This window comes from Melanotaenia boesemani, chromosome 15 (genome assembly GCF_017639745.1).
Source record: "Melanotaenia boesemani isolate fMelBoe1 chromosome 15, fMelBoe1.pri, whole genome shotgun sequence".
Classification (NCBI taxonomy): domain Eukaryota; kingdom Metazoa; phylum Chordata; class Actinopteri; order Atheriniformes; family Melanotaeniidae; genus Melanotaenia; species Melanotaenia boesemani.
Genome location: NC_055696.1, coordinates 6,221,859 through 6,238,194, shown reverse-complemented (window position 1 = coordinate 6,238,194; position 16,336 = coordinate 6,221,859). Strand labels below are relative to the sequence as shown.

Below are 16,336 nucleotides of genomic sequence, written 5' to 3'. Positions count from 1 at the left end.
TCCAAAGCCTCAGGGAAATACAAGCTAAATACTTTCTAAGAGTTTTTGAGATATCAAGAAGCTCTGTTCTCCAGTGCCATTTCCAGAATGACAGCCTCATCCCTTGTACAGTAAGAGCATTTGAAAAAATAATTTGCTTCACTTTATTAAAATATTGTTAGGTGTGAAGTTGAAAAAGTGTCTTTTTTACTGGGCTAAAGTCCCTGGTGTCCCACAGTCCAATTCCACCTGTAGCATTCATCTCTTTCCTGCATCTATTTCTCTCACTTTAGTTCTAACACATACAGGTTTATTCATTTCCCATCTTTCAAAACTGACATCCACTCCTCCCACATAACACATAGGGAGGAAGATGAGAGTCCTATTTACCATGTTTCTATCCTATCACTAGGAATTACAGAGAAGCACAAGCGGCTGACAAGGGTGGCATGGTCTTGTGTCTGTTGGTTGTTCTTTGGTAGGCTGAGTTCGTTCACCACGCTGCACAATCTATTTGCTCCACTGCCTGCTTGGCATCAGCCTGTCCATCTGTTTGTCTGTTTGCCTCCTGGCTCTTGCCTGCATCTCCCTACCGCCTCCACTTAAGCAGGGCTTTCTCGGCTGCTGCGATTCACATGTCATCCTGGCCTGCTGCACAACACAAGACAGGCAACTGCGCCAGTGCAGCGTACACCTCTACCAAGCTATAGCCTGGCACCCATACAAATAGGCTTGCAACTCTGACAGACCAGTGGTAAACATTACTATTCACACGCATACTCATATATGCAGAGTGGCAGACACAACATGCTACTGCAAGTTGCCAAACTGAAGAAAAACTTAAAGCCTCGAGAGGCTTGTGTGCTGAATCGATAATGTAACAAGCTGTGTACACAAAGTCCAGCAGAGAGCAAGACATGTAAAAAAGAAACACTAATGAAAAAGGTTTCCAACACAGAAGGAAAGTTGCTGCGTTGCAAAGCTGTGATTTGTTGCTGTTAGCAGCCCTTTTATTTGAAGCAGATCAACTAAAGTACACAGTTCCCTCAGCCACTTTGTAGCTGTCACAGCTACTCTGCCCTCCCTGCTCGCCTGGTTGCCTGGTATGGTTTGACATTGTGCTGAAGAGAGCACAGTCACTCTTATCGTCAGAAAAAGGCCCCCCTCCACTCCACCCACCCGGCATGAAAGTAGGAGCGACAAATGGGTGTGTTAGAAATCTCAGCACACTGCTGGGATTTTCATATGTTCACATGGTTGGGTGGCAAATTCAGTCGAGTTCCGCCCACACTGCAGACATGGCACTGTCTGATCAGCGTCCTCCAGTAACCCCTGCCACATCTAGCAAGTTGGACGCTCAGGTAGCCTGCTGGGAGTAAGACAGAGCAGGGTGTGAGTCATGCCTACATGCTCTCAGATACGGGTCTTTGATATTCAGAGCGAGGGCTCCTTGTCATGGATTCAAACCCAGTCAGAAGTCACGATCTGTGGTGGTGGTGAGTGTGTGGGTGTTCACCTGCTTCAGACACACAGAAGTGTGTGAAGGAGGAAGGCAGGAGCTTTCAAGAGTTAGCTAAGACAGAGAATAAGGAAAATAGAGGACACAGACAATTCAGTCTGTCAATGAAAAACTACAAAAGGTTCAGCAACTGTGAGGGCAGATATTCAAATTTGGCCAAGTGGAAAGTTTTATAGACTGAACCTTGTGCCTATTGAGCAGCTTAAAAGCACTGACTGCCCAGGTTCTTGTTTTAATAGAAGTATTGTCCAGAATTATGGCCTGGTTCACTTGTCAAGGGCTCTGAAATTTATGAAGTTGGTGTAATCTTATGTTGTTAAAGGTATTGTATCATGATATACAATTTAAAAATGATGAAAGCAGGTGTTTAAGTAACACTTTACCCTGCTGGAAAAAAAGGGACATTCCATTAACCTGCCTTGACTGTGTTGTCAGGAAAGTTATAGCATTTAGTTTAGAAAAGCACTCAGGAGATGTAAGAGCCTAAAACACACCAGTACGGTTTTAAAGCAAGTTGGCTGAAAAAGTGGATTTCTGCCTCATAGTGTTGACAAGGTATGCTTAGTTTAACAGATGTGGTTTCAACATTTCTTAAAGGAGTTTCCTCATGCACAACACCTAAATATGGCAGAAAAGTCCATACATTGTTGAAATTATTGAAAAATATCCTTAATAAGTTTCCCTTAAGACAGGGCTCAAATAGAACAACTGCACTGGTTGAATTTCAGTGCATATCATTGAAAACTCATTCTATGCAACTTTTCCAAGCAACATGTAGAAGAGTTTAACAAGACTATAAAATACTCCAAACCAGCACCAGACAATGACCCAAAACCAGCATATGATAGAACGGGACAGATGTCTCTCTGCTTCTGACTGAAAAATCTAGCATGAAGAAAAAAAAAGTCTGTGGTAAACATTTTTACCAAACAAGATTTTTCAATAATAAACATACTTTTGTAATGTGCTTTTGTGAGTAAAGTCTAAAAGTAGTCAACACACTGCAATATAAAAAGTGTAATTACTGTAAAGTTCTGCTTTATTCCTTTTCTCAGTTTTATTTGTTAGCTTTATTAGTAGTTGTCTTGTTACACAGCAGTTGTCACTGCTAGACCTGCAGATTAGTGTTTCGGACATGTTCAGTGCAGCCCCCTCTGTCCAAAACCTTTTAGCGAGGTATTCTTTTACAGCCAGTTAACCTAGTACTTATATTTATCTCTTGTTTACTGATTGCTGTTAATTGCATGACATGCATAAAGCTAACAACATTTAAATGGGTTTCTAATTGTTACTTTAAGTCAGGGCTGGGTTATATTTGCTGTGTATGCAAACGTGCACGTCAACATTCTGCACCGTCTTTGTTTATGCTTGCTGCAGCATGACAGTAGCACGATGCAGCCAAAACACTTGATTCTGGAGGTCACCGCTAGGAGAAGTACACAGCATTTGGAAATATTTATTTATTTGGACTCTGAATTAGTGAAAAGACAATTCTGAGGTATTTCCATAAACAGCAGCTTACCAATCTGTTACCAGATATTCAGACACAAGTGTTTGTGGATGTGCAAAAATGAGGAAAAATCATAAAGATGCCAGTAGTTGCAAACAAGCTCCAACAGGGCACTCTTCAAATCTATCTGGCATTTTGTTTACCGCTGACTTCATGTCCATGCTCCTTCGCATGAGGCCCTCTAGTGTTCAAGTCAATATTGCAACTTGCACAAGCGACACGTTACCTCGTGTCAACACGAGCAGCACATTCCTAGTGTGTAAAACCTACGCTAGGAACACACTGCAGTCGTGATACCAGTGCAGATGCGTTGTTAACAGCCAGTATATCCCAACCCTTAGTATCTGATTGAGTGCCAGGAGACTTCTAACTCATGTTTGTTAGTCCTAAGAGCTTGAATTGAAGGTAATTAGACTTCTTTTTGTTTCTTGAAAACATTTTGCCTGTCACCCAAAAGGCATCTTCAGTTCTAAACTGACTGGTGAGTAGTTCCTGGATTAAAAGCTGTGGTTTGGCCATTTATAAGGGCTGTTGAAGTCACGCTTGTCGTTGACCCACCCATCTATCCTGTGGATTGGTCTGTGATGTGTTTTGGTCACAAGACTCTATGTGTGAATGGTTTTGAACTGCCTGAGAAGGAGAGTCGAGGCTGGACTGTAGGTATTAGACAGACAAAACCTCAGGCCACCTCCTCTGTTTAAAGTTGTTTTTTTCCTTTTAAACATAAATGGCTTCCTTCACTCCTCTTTCAAATCATATGTCCATAAAGTGTACATTGTTGTCCTTAAGAGAGTGGTCCTTATCCTTAAGATGCAATGTTTGTTTGTTAGCCAATTTAAGAGGGTATTGGGTTGTGATTGAGCGACAGCCACATGGAGATGAAACTGATTGCCTTCTTAAAAAGTTTTGTCCGTTTAAGATCTAATTGTTTCAATAAATGCGTGTATGCACACAAAACCAGTTCAAACAATGTAGTCTATATGCCAGGCCTGTAAGTGGTGCTGTAACACTAATAAAACAAGGAGCATGGGCATAAACTTGTGTGATGTTTGTGTATATAATCAACAAGGTAGAAAATCTGCTTTGGGTCACATAGCTTCTGCAGCATGAATGCAACAAACCGCCCTTATTGTTGCTGTAGGTGGGGTTTTTGTAAGCGGTTTAAGGGAGAGGAGGGGCTATGGTGTCATCGGTTCAGAAAACATCCATATGGGTTGTAAACACGGAAATGAAAAAGTGGCGTTTTCAAATTTATTCACCTTGGGACATGTTTTTAAAAAAATGATTTTGGGCTCCCTAAATGCCAGTTCATTGGGGGCAAAATGTCTACACAATAAAAAGCTTCAGCAGATTCATCAAAACTCATCTGTGTTGTTATGGCGTCAGTCCATAGCCTAATATTGACTGTAATTGAAAATTTATCTCGTCTTGTTCTGATTATAACATCAGGATTGCTGGCTTTCTGAAAAGGTTAGTCTTCTCTGTCAACTAATAACAGAGCTTGATATTGAAATATGAGGCACAAAAAACACATGAGCATACAGCAAAGAGAGTGCTACTTGATCAGTGTAATAACAGCCCACAGACGAAGAATAAATCTAACATCTGTTTTTGTTTTGAACCTACAAATGCTACGATACAGAGTGGGAAGCACGCCAGTTATGACCTTTTCAATACATCTCCCATCTATATTAACCTTGTAGGTATAACGGAGAGGTGTGGGCGGGATGGACTGGCAGTGACTGTCCTTCAGGGACGAGTGTTGTGGGTGTGGTGTGCATCTGTGTGTGTGTGTAGAGGGGGAGGTGTACAGCTGCTATTAGCTTCACCAGAGAATGGATTCCATCAGTCGACTGGCAGACTGAAGAAAGGAAACGGTGTGATTCATTTACCCCAGCTCCCACTCTCAGCTGAACAGTCAAAACACACAGACTGAATAGTTAGGGACTGTCACAGCTCTGACTGCCCAATGTCAGGCCTGGTGGGGGGAGATTACAGCTAAGAAAAAAAGGTTAACTTAGAGCTAAGTTAAAACTATTTTAGAAAGTGGAAATACAATGTGACAATGATTTATTAGAGAACAATTTAGACCTGATGGGCAACAGAATTCCTTTTTTTTTCTTATAAAATTTGGTCTCCATTGAAAGACATTGGTCTCTAGTACAGTTGGTCAGTATAAAAATCAGGACAGCTGTGTAAAGGTAGATGTATGATGGTGATGATAAGGAGTTTCAGAAAAAGCAAAATGATGCCATCAATAGGCAACAATCTCACACGAGTCATTATGTCTGATGATATCTCTGCGTGGTTACAGTATATAAAAGGTAAGGGATGGGAGGTCATTTTAAGGCCATGTTCACCCTGTGGTGCACACTCTGTTCTCTTGCCATTCTTTTATATTGCATGATATTGTCTCTATGCTCACTGAGAGACACATTCAAAAGTGAAACCATGATCATCAGGTTGACGTCAAATGGCCTCCATCACTTCTTCAATCAGCAGATCTGAACATCACCGAGCATTTATGGGACATCCTGGTGAGCAGAGTGTGAAGTGGATTTCTACTTCCTTCATCCCTCAAAGCTTTTCTTTCTCAATGGTGGGTAAACATCCAATTACTTACAGTCCAGGACTTGTAAGGCAGCACTCCATGAGGGACTAAAACTACTCTGAAGGGTGGTCCTACATCCTTATAAGGTACTTCATAATCAGAAACTGTTAAAAAAAATATGCACTCTTGGAAATGAGCCACTTCCAACAACCCAAAGACTTAACATTTTCTCTACTCAAATCTTCTTTACCATAGAAAAGACAAGTTTCATCTATAGCTATCACCAGGATCCATCCATTTTCTGTTACTGCTTTATCCAATTTAGGCTCATGGGAAGTGCTGAAGAATATGCGTGAGTTCATACCATGTGGGTTTAATCACTAACAACAGATATGTCTGTTTTCTGTGTTGCTGATGGTTTGGTTGTTGTTGTTATTCATGTTTTTTTTTACGGTTGTCTGCCTTTTTATAGGTCCTCCCATTGATCGTCTGCTTTGTTTTCTTGCAGAGGCCATAGAATGTTTTCTGTTTCATTGCAGGTGTAACCGCTGGTTGTCCAGTTTTTCTGTTTTGACTGAACAGCAATTGCTTTCAATTGCTGTTCCCCCCACAGACCAGCATTAATATGTTAATTTAGCAATAAAAAAACAAGAAAGAAAAATACACAGAAAAATACTAAGTATCATGAAAAGCCCCTTGGCAAAGCAAATTGGTTTAGCACAACACAGCAGCCAGACCATCATTCTGCTTGCTATGATGCTGGACAGGACAAGGTAAAAAAAAAAAAAAAAGAAAAAAAAAACCACTATGATTCATTTTTGAAAAGAATGATGAGGACTCATACAAGTGCAAAGCCCATAAAAGGCAGGTAGCCCAGAAAACTAATAACAGCTTGTTTATTGTAATCTGAGAAGCTGTCTACAAGCATGAAGGTGACATCTCTGGGCCACGACAAACCCAGAACCCAAGTTCACCCGAGTGCTGCAACAAGGCCCACATCAGTACCCCAGACTTACTTCAGAGCACATTAAGTGAATCAAAGAGGCATTTTTACTACCTTTACTGACCTAGAGAAGAGGAGTGTCACAAAACCACCCTTAATAATAAACAGGATGTTAAAGAAATATGGGTAGAGTTAAAATGTATGCAATATTAAGATAAAATTGCAATCTATTTGAAATGGTACAGAGAGCAGGTGTTTGCTTAGTGGTTTTGTTGCAAAATGAGCTCAGCTGGTTGCCTTTAGTAGTGTGAGTGTTCTTTTTTGCATACTTTTGCACAATTATGGTTGCATACCTATACTAATATTTTTCATCATTATCTTAACTGGGACACAAAACAAAAAAAAAAAGGATGTACAACAAACTAAGTTCTGATATGTTTTTTAATGGCAGAAAAAGTAGTCATGAAAAGGTCTGATAAACATTAAAGCTGTCATCACAGCAGGTAATGTAGTTTATGTGGAGTTTTTTTTTTCAGATGCAAAACCTGTATGTGCATGGTGACATCACTTTCTGTTATTTTTCAAAACATTCAGTGTTTGTTGAACATAGCAGAGCCCACGGTCTTAGCATTGGCATTATCTCAGCGAGAGACGCTGATTTTGGACTAATTCAGATTAGAAAAATACTTAACTTCACCATTTAAGCAAACATAAAGTTACACTGCCATTTAGACTAGTTATCTTAACTTTGGTGTCACTGTTATAGTACGTGGGAGTCCTTGGGTTAGTTCGTTAGTGCTGTCTCAGGTGAAGTCAAGAAACCAGTGTGTTGAATACTAATCTGACTTATCAGAGCTCTTAGAGTCTAAACGGTAGTTTAAAATCTTTCTACTGCTGCAAAATTCAACTTTCTAAAACCTAAAAATAAAAAGTATATGAATAGAAATTAGCTGAATAAAACTACTTAAAATTTAATGTGATCACAGGTTGCCTCTAAACCAGTACCAATACTAAAGTTTTTCAGGGTACTTGGCAGTTATGGCTGCTCCAAACATCTTTAAGAACTTGTCACAGTTCTTTAGTGGATTTAGGCTGTTCCAGCTGCTTCAGTCTCTTCAAGTAATTCCAGACTGGCTTCATGATATGAAGATAAGGGCCGTGTGTGGGCCAAGCCATCTGTTGCAGGACTGCTTGTTCTTCCTGAGACTCCAGAGAGTTCTTTATGACCCGAGCTGCTTGTTCGGGGTCAATCTACCCAGTGAAGTTGGGACTGATCAGATACACTCCATATGGTTTGAATGATGTATAAGAAACAAAATGCCCTAAAAAAATTGGACAGTGGCCTGCTTCATCCTGTTGATATCATCTTGCCATTACTTTTCAATGATAATGATCTGTGTCAGTTTATTTCTACAAAAAAAAAAAAAAAAAAAAAAAAAAATCTGCGGTATTAAAATGACTGATCTTGTTAGAAATTATCTTTCTGTGTTATTCTAAAAAACCAATCCTTGAATGACCGAAACCACCACCCTGTACAGACAGCTGACTGATGACTTTTTTATTAAAACAACATTTCCCCCTTACAATGAGACCAACAAGCACATGTAGGGCGCAGACTCAAACAACATGCAGAGCAATGACACCCCCGTAATGTGCAAACTAGAGTGCATAGTTGGAAAAAATTCAAATGGAGAAAAGCAGCAACGTCCACAGCACATAAAACAGTCTGGTGGCACCGTCTGGGGCTTTTAGGAAAAAAAAAAAAAAAGGCTGGGAAGAACTGTGGTACAGTATGGTTCTGATATAAAAAGAAACAAAACAAACAAACAAAAAAGAGATATATTCAACATAAGGGAAGGTTTAAAATGCAAAGTTTCCTTCCAAATTCAATAAATGCCAACCAACATTAGTCTTTTTGTCAGCAGCTTGAACAGTCAGACCTTATTGTCATCTTCAGTGCTGTAACTGGTTATTCATGTCACGAAGACACAGTAAGAAATTGACAGCTAACAGAAATTTTCTACCCCCTGTTGTGATCAGTCACTACTACTGAAGATTGAAAATAACACATTAAAGACATTGACGTGTTTGACAAAAAAACCCCAAATGAGTCAATTTTAACAGCACACTGCTTGTTTTATCAGAGCTAATACCTGAAAGGTATTATCAGGAATTAGCTGTCCATGCACAACGGCAGGATGGGGAGTGATGAAGGTACTCCTGTTTTTAGAAAATAGGATTCACAACCTCTCTCCAGCTGTCACAAGGAGCTCTGTCACTGCAGTGTGCTATAGACACGTATATGTGGAGGTGTGATGAAGTGTTAAAAAAGTATTTGAAATCTGTCAAGCCATCCTTTTCTTATTGATTTTAGCTCCAAAATATTTACTGGTTTTAATACAAGGACAGCAGCTGCTGTAGCTAACGGGTGTTTCAACAATGACGTGAAGCCCTGAAGGGGCTAGTCAATACTTTTATCACACACCACATTTGCTAAAGCAAGAAAATGTACAAGTTGGTGGAGCTGGCGGGAAAGGTTATGAGATCCTTGCAAAATAGCGCCATACTTTTAATTATATATGAGGCAGAATTCACAGTGACAGATAGAACATGCTCCTGAGAGTGAGGCCTTGGTGGTTCATGAACACAGGGTGACTGACCAAGTCACTTACTGGTTCAGTCACTCACATCTATAGTGGGCACTGACCCACTACACTGTCAGAGCTCTCAAGAGGAAGGGCAAAGAGAAGGTGGGGGTTCCTGTACATCCACAGCCCTCCCAAGTGGGGTGGAATTTCTGTCCACATCAATTATTCACGAACCATCTCAGATAACACTCGTAGGGAGGATGGATGAGGTCTATTTCTGTATAGTACTTCATAAGGAAGAAGACAGGAGACATTTTTTACTTTCTGTGCTGGCACTTCAGAAACTGAAAAAAAACAGTGCTCTCCGATGTGTAACTAAGTTAAAACACTTCAGTGTTTTAAAAAAATGCTTTCAACATATAAATCCTATTCCCTCTGCTATTCCCAGGTGTTGATACTTTGCAGAAGATCAGAGGGTCATATTTATTTTCCTGTATCCAGAAACATTAAATGTACTGTTGGTGTTGTCAAAATGGAGCAGTACAAGGGTGACAAAAGCATCAGAAAACTGGCCTTGGTGCAGTCCCTTCACACCATGTATGCTTAATAATTTTCAGATTTTCTTTGAAGGTTTTTGGGACTCCATAAAGGCTCACAAGGTTTCACCAGTGCTTTTCATAAAGTCTAACTAGACGTAGATCAGGAGTAGTGCTTTTGCAGTCGTGTGGCAGATGTGTTTAGTAAATGTCAGAAGCTTGATGTGGTCAAAAGTCTCCCATCCAGACTAACAGCTGCTTAATTTAAACTCTACACAGCCCTCCAGCAGCAAATGTTGAATAAACTAATAGTAATTTTTGCTGTTGTAAGCTGGAACACAACAGCAGGTCAGATGTATGCAATGACTGCTGCATTAGAGACAGCTTTGATGTTGTTGGCAAGATACAAGATCGAGGATGAGAACACAATATCATAAATCTTCACTATTCCACCTCAGAGGAAATTGAAGACAAACAGTCATTTTTCACTTAGAAGATGTCTTAGGCATGAATCCCCAACAAAGTGCTGAATTTAAAAAGGGTACTTTAGCATAGACTTAATCATAATATATTCCTTTATTCAATGGCCCAAAAAAGTTTTTTGTACATGCACGACAATGCAGAAAATAAGTCTCTTTGTGACTGGAATTTAATGTGCAAACACATTTGGAACCTAAATGCCAAAGATTGCCTTGTCTATTAAAGTAGACACTGCAGTAACATAATTTTTAAAATTTTTAAATCTGCTTGAGCAGATGTTTTTGGCAGCTGGACTGGCAACAGTGGACTGACTGTACACACCTCAGCACTGACAATGTTCCACTTGTGTAATGACAATAAAGTTGAGTTGAGTTGAGTATGTTGCTATAATAAGTTGTACCAGGAGACTTTCTACTTTAAATAATATTTAATAAGCATCTCTATTTTTACAGAGGTTAATGTTTGTTTAGCGTAGTGGTGGGGAACCTTGGCCCTTGCCCAGCAAATTTTAGATGTTTTCCTGCACCAACACACCTGATTTAAATTAATGAGAAATTAATATCAATTTGATTTGAATCAGGTGTGTTGGAGCAGAAAAACATCCAATACTTGCAGGACTGCGGCCCTCGACACCCAGGGTTCCCCACCACTGGTGCACCTACTGCTGCATTGGCTCCCTGTGTGTTTCAGGCTTAATTTTACGGTTCTTTTGGTTGTTTATAAATGTCTTAATGGTCTTTGGCCTTCTTATTTATCTGACCTCCTTTTAAATTATGAACCCTCACAGACCCTGAGGTCATCTGCTACTGGCCTTAAGTTCTTCCTAAAGTCAGAACCAAAACTTATGGTGAGTCATGCATGTTGTGTGTGTGTGTGTGAGTGCATGTGAGAGAGACAGAGAGAGAAATTATGATAAGGTGTGTGTTTTTAAACTTGTTTTTTTATGGGCCAAAATTGAATGCTTTTTGTTTGAAAAGTGCTTTATAAATAAAATTTGATTTGATTAGAGTGATAGCCCTTTACAGCAGTTTATAGCATTTAATACGTCAATCAAGAGTGCCAATTGTGCCAAACATTAAGAGCATGTAGTGTTTTTTTGTACATTTTTTCTCAACCATTTCTTGAACAATAAGTAAATCATATTTAAGAGAAAAAATGATTTTGCTGTCATTTTATAATATCCACATTAGATACTTAACCTTAAAGAAGAGATGATTTATGTAATCAGTAACTAATAAAATGGAATAACTTGCAAATCATGTAAATTTCAAAATTACTTTGAAATTGTACATGGGTAATTTATCGAATTTTGTTTGCAGTTCTGCATAAAAAAAAAACTATACTCTCAAATTCACTTTAATTCAATTAACTTTAATTCAATTCAATTCAATTCAATGTAATTCAATTCAATTCAACTCAAGCTAAGGTAATGATTCAATCCCCCACCTTGAGCATTCATGGGCCCAGCCAGCATGTCCATGTGGGGCCCATAAGGGTTACATTTGGGCTATGTAGGTACTGAGTGGGCATGGACATTAAGAGATCAAATGCGTCTTCCACAGATGCCAGAATTTACAGAACTTGAATTATTTTCGGACCTCTGGAAGAATTGCTGTGGTTTTGTTGCAGCTAATGGGGATCCAAATAAAACAATTAACAATAAACAATAGTTAAATTGCAGAGAAACAACGACTACAATAGAAACAGCAATAATTTTGCACCAAGTCAAACAAAAATGTGGCACCACTATAGACCTGGCCACACGCCAGCAGAGCCAGCAGTGGACTTTTGGGAGACTGATGGCATCACACCGACTGAGAACCAAAGTGTTGTGAGTAGCTGCAGTCACTAGATGCTCTGTGGATTCATTTAATGCAGAGCTGTAATGATACAGAGTTCAGGATATCCAGAAACACCTGACTTGTTTTTCATTCATTACTTTTACAAAAATTTTACAGGAGACAATTGCGATTAACAGATAAATACACTGCTATGACTGCTGGACTAAGTCTCTCACTCCCTGGCTAACATACTCACACACTGCATCAATGCATGTTGGTTTAACACTCAGCGGCAAGTATGCCCACCATGAGACATTAACAATGTTAGGGTCTTCGTCGAATGTGCTTCAGTTAAAATGAAATCTGTCATGCGTGTTTCATTTGATCTGATCTGAGATCTGTCAATAAGAGCGTTGTGCGGATGTACACAACAGTGCTCATTTCCCTGTGAGTTTGAGACCTGAATTTATTTACTTATTGATTGTTTTAGTCATTGATGTTTGGCTGGGTGGTTAACAACACGTTCGTCTTTGACGTTACAAACTGAGAATATAGATTTATTTCGGCTTTATTCAGACTAAAAACAAACACCATTGTTTGCTATATTTTTATGTTGTCTTTGTACTAACTGATTTGATAATCACTGTATTTTGTTTTGATTTTCACTCTTCACGGCATCCAGGCATTTTTGGAAACAATGCTAAACTGTTTGATAATATTTACATAATTTAACTTTTTCCGAAACAAATTCAACCTAATAACTGGAACCTATGTTTGTGATCCAATTATTGTCAAATTGCTGTAGAACCTTTTATAAATAGGCTGTGAGGGTATTCATATGTTCATCTCACAATAAATGTAAGGCAACACAGAGAGTAACCTCAGTGGAAATACCTTCACTAGAGATCAGATGTGTTAGCTGTTTCTATAACATGTTGTGAATTTTTGATATTAAGAATCAACATGTATATATACCACTTTATGTTCACGTGTGACATTTGTTCTGCTATGCCAAGATGTCAGAGGATCTGACAGGCTATCTTTCATGTGTACACAGTTATTTCTGTCAGACTGTGGCATTTTTTTGTTTTAGCCCTAAGCACTGAATGCACTGAGGGATGCATACTGGGGTCATATGTGACTTGGATCGGTCCCAAGTGAACATGGTTCTACTACAGTGGTCCTGTCAGTCAGCGCTCCAGTCAGTCAGTCGGTTACAGGAAAGGCCTGTGAGAGAGAGTGAGGGCGCACATCGAGAGAAGGAGCCCCACTGAACGGCGGTAAGACAAGTATTCCCTCCAGTCAATCACAGCCCACAAAGCTGTTCAAATGATGCAGGATTTCTCCAGAGGCCTGACGGGTGGAACTGGGTGAAGGGGGGGCCTAATGTCACACTCGCTACACCAAGGGTGGACCTTGTCAATTATTATAAGTCACATGATGACTTAGAAAACTGCTACTGAACTCAGAGCTCTGAGAAGACCACATTACTGGTGTAAATAAAACTAGCATCACTGGCACTCTGTTGGAGGTGTTAATCCCTGACTAATGAACTCTGCCTTCTGCGAGGAGCTTCCCTGTTGCATCCGTGGACATCTCCACCTGTGTGTGTGAATGTGTGTGTGTGTGTTTGTGGTAGGGGATTCAGAAAAAGAGGGACAGGCTCCACTCTCCGGTCCCTCAGCCTGACAGGCAGAACTCAGCCACACAATTTCACAGTTTGTGGGCAGTACACACCACTGCCTTCTCATCCCTGAGACCCACAGACCCACAGAATGTGGGTGTGTGTGAATGTTAGCTTGTGCATATGAACATAAACACACACACACATGGTCTGCTATTAATAGCAGGGAAAAGAAGAAATGAAATATTAATCCTTCAACGTTCACCTGGAATTGAAAGAAAAAAAAAGAGTAGACTTACCATTTTGTTATTGATTTCATGAAAATGAATTTCACAGACTTTCTCTACGATGTCTTCACTCTCAAAAGTTATGAAACCAAATCCTATGCAGGAGAAACAGAGGGGAGGGGGGAGGGAAACGAGTTAGTGGAGAACCTCAACAAAAACTTCAGTAACTAAAAAAAACGTATCACAAGACAGAAAATCATCACGAGCCAGATCCAGAAACTATACAAGCACATCTGTGGAGACTGGTTTCAGTAAGGAAAAGAACAAGTGAACAAGACAGACATTGTCCTCTTTAAATCAGAAATATGATGAAATCTGCCACATTATTAAGGGCACTCAAGGACCTCCTCTACAAAGAGAAGATGGAAAAACAGCACAAAGCTCATTTAATGAGATCTAGGGAGCTATGGCCCAGCATCTGAATTTCATTAAATGCATTTTGTGTTCTTTTTATTGAAATCTGACTGTATAACAAGCCCCTATTTTTATGTTAATACAAGCCTTAGAATGAATGTGTCGTTGACAGAGGGATTTTCATGCCATATTTATAGGATAAAAGCTTAACCCCTCTTTTAACACAAAGACAGAGAGACAAGATGGTTTTAGACTTTTGAACACAAGTGGATTGCAATGCTCTCCTCTGTGTTTTGATGGTGATACACAAAGCAATCTAGTTTCTGTGTAGCTGGAGTTGAAAGAAAAACAGATATTCTATTACTTTTGCAAAAGAGAAACTGTTAGTGAATAGAGCAGCAAGTGGGACTGAAGGGACACAAGTCGCTTTTTAAAACGGCAAACACCAGACTGAAGAGAGTCGTGTCTGGTTGGGGCGTAAGTGGCTGTCAGTATAAACACTGAAGCATCTGAATAAACAAACCACAACCAATCTATTGTTATTTTTTTTAGCCCTTAGCTTCATGCACATGTGCACACATTCACATCCAGACATAAACTACAGGCTGCACACACAAAAGACACAAAAACACTTGTCATCCATGAAAGATTTGGTTGTATTTATTATAATAAGTTGGTTTATCCCTTCAGTATGTCAGGCTGTGTTAGCCCATCTCTGGCAGGACTACAAATCGATAAGCAGAACTGTTTTAAGGTAGTATTGGATATGCAGATGGACAGGATTTGTTTTTAAAACAATGTGATTTAATACCTTTATTTGTCCACTATTTAATACAGTCAATTTCTAAATGGTTCATTTTTATAGAAAAATACTGCTCATAAAATAGATGCACTCCTACTGTGTGCATGTTGTTAGTAAATATTCAGCATCTTTATGCATGCTCATATTTACATCTTTCCAGGAACAGCTAAATGTAGTGTATTAGGGTACATTAGTTTAAGCTGCTTATTCTATTAATTCATCAGATCATCCAGAGAAATTGAGATTTCTTTGTCAGAGCCTGTTTGTGCTGCTTACCACAGTAGGCAGCCTATCACAAACACTGACATTTATAGTTCTGTCATAAAGTCTTTATCTCGCTTGCATTTTTCTCCTCTGCTCCTCCTTCACCCCCTCCTCCATAAATAACAAAAGATTCTCCTCTTCTGGTAGCAGCTACAGTAAAGACGTATCAGAACAGTTTAGTAAAAAGAAGGGTTGGGAACCTTATGTGGGAGCTGATTTAACATGAACATCTCATGTAATGAGATCTTATGAGACACAATGTCAGTTTCCAGTGAGACATCTCAACACTGGGGCTGTGGTGAGAGTTTACATGTGAGAGGCTGATGGAGGGGGGGAGGCAAGGGACAGGTGATGACGACAGGCAGAAGAAAGGGGTGGGCATTGGAAGAGGGGGCGGGAGACGGGTGCTCACCCCACACCCTCAGCACAAGGAGCACTTTTGACAACCAACAAATCAGCCGCCAAGAGTAATTTGTCATGGAGGAGTGCAGGTAGAGTAGAGGGAGTGGGGTCTCAGGGAATGGGGATGGAGAGGTAAGCAGGGGGGGGGGTGATGATGGGAGAGGAAAAAATGTGTGTGTGGGGGTGGGGGTGGGGGGGGTGGAGTAGACAGGAAAAAAGTGACAAGGGAAGAGGTTAACACACATGGCCTCTGTCGCCAAACTCCTTCCTGCTGCTACAGGCAGCTCCTCCATCAAGTGACAGGATGTTTTCCACTGCTACATTATATCCACTGGGGTCACGGCCAAGCCTTACCACCACAGATACCACCAGCAGGGCTCTTTCACCCATGACTGGATCTGTTAAATGAACAAAAAAAAGACATTTTGCAGGAGCGCCAACCTTAGCTAGACTGTATCCAGCATTCATACACAAAAAATGGAAAACAACAAACAACCACATTTTTCTTTCCTCCCTGGCTCAGGACACTCCTCCTTCATCAGTCCCCTGTGGGCTGACTGAACCTCTGTCTCTGCATTTCTATGTCCCACTTTCCCATTTTACAGACCTTACACACAATTACAGGCCACAGAATAGCATCAATATAAACATTCCTCTCTCCACGAGTCCCCCTGCAGGGTGTCAGCACAGTGAAACTGTCCACAGGTATCTCGGCA

The 16,336-nt window shown here is 40.1% G+C and overlaps 1 protein-coding gene across 12 annotated transcripts in view; it reads right to left on the bottom strand.

Annotated features, from left to right (window-relative positions):
* Positions 1–16,336, bottom strand: part of msi2b (musashi RNA-binding protein 2b) — a 234,964-nt gene that overhangs the window by 47,088 nt on the left and 171,540 nt on the right. For all 12 annotated transcript variants that reach the window (XR_006012873.1, XM_042007574.1, XM_042007575.1 and 9 more), the window contains exon 8: positions 13,811–13,893. Coding sequence is in view for 11 of the 12 variants with exons in the window: in XM_042007574.1 (XP_041863508.1) it covers positions 13,811–13,893 (83 nt within the window). In the remaining variant the exon portion in view is untranslated. The remainder of the gene's footprint in view (positions 1–13,810; positions 13,894–16,336) is intronic.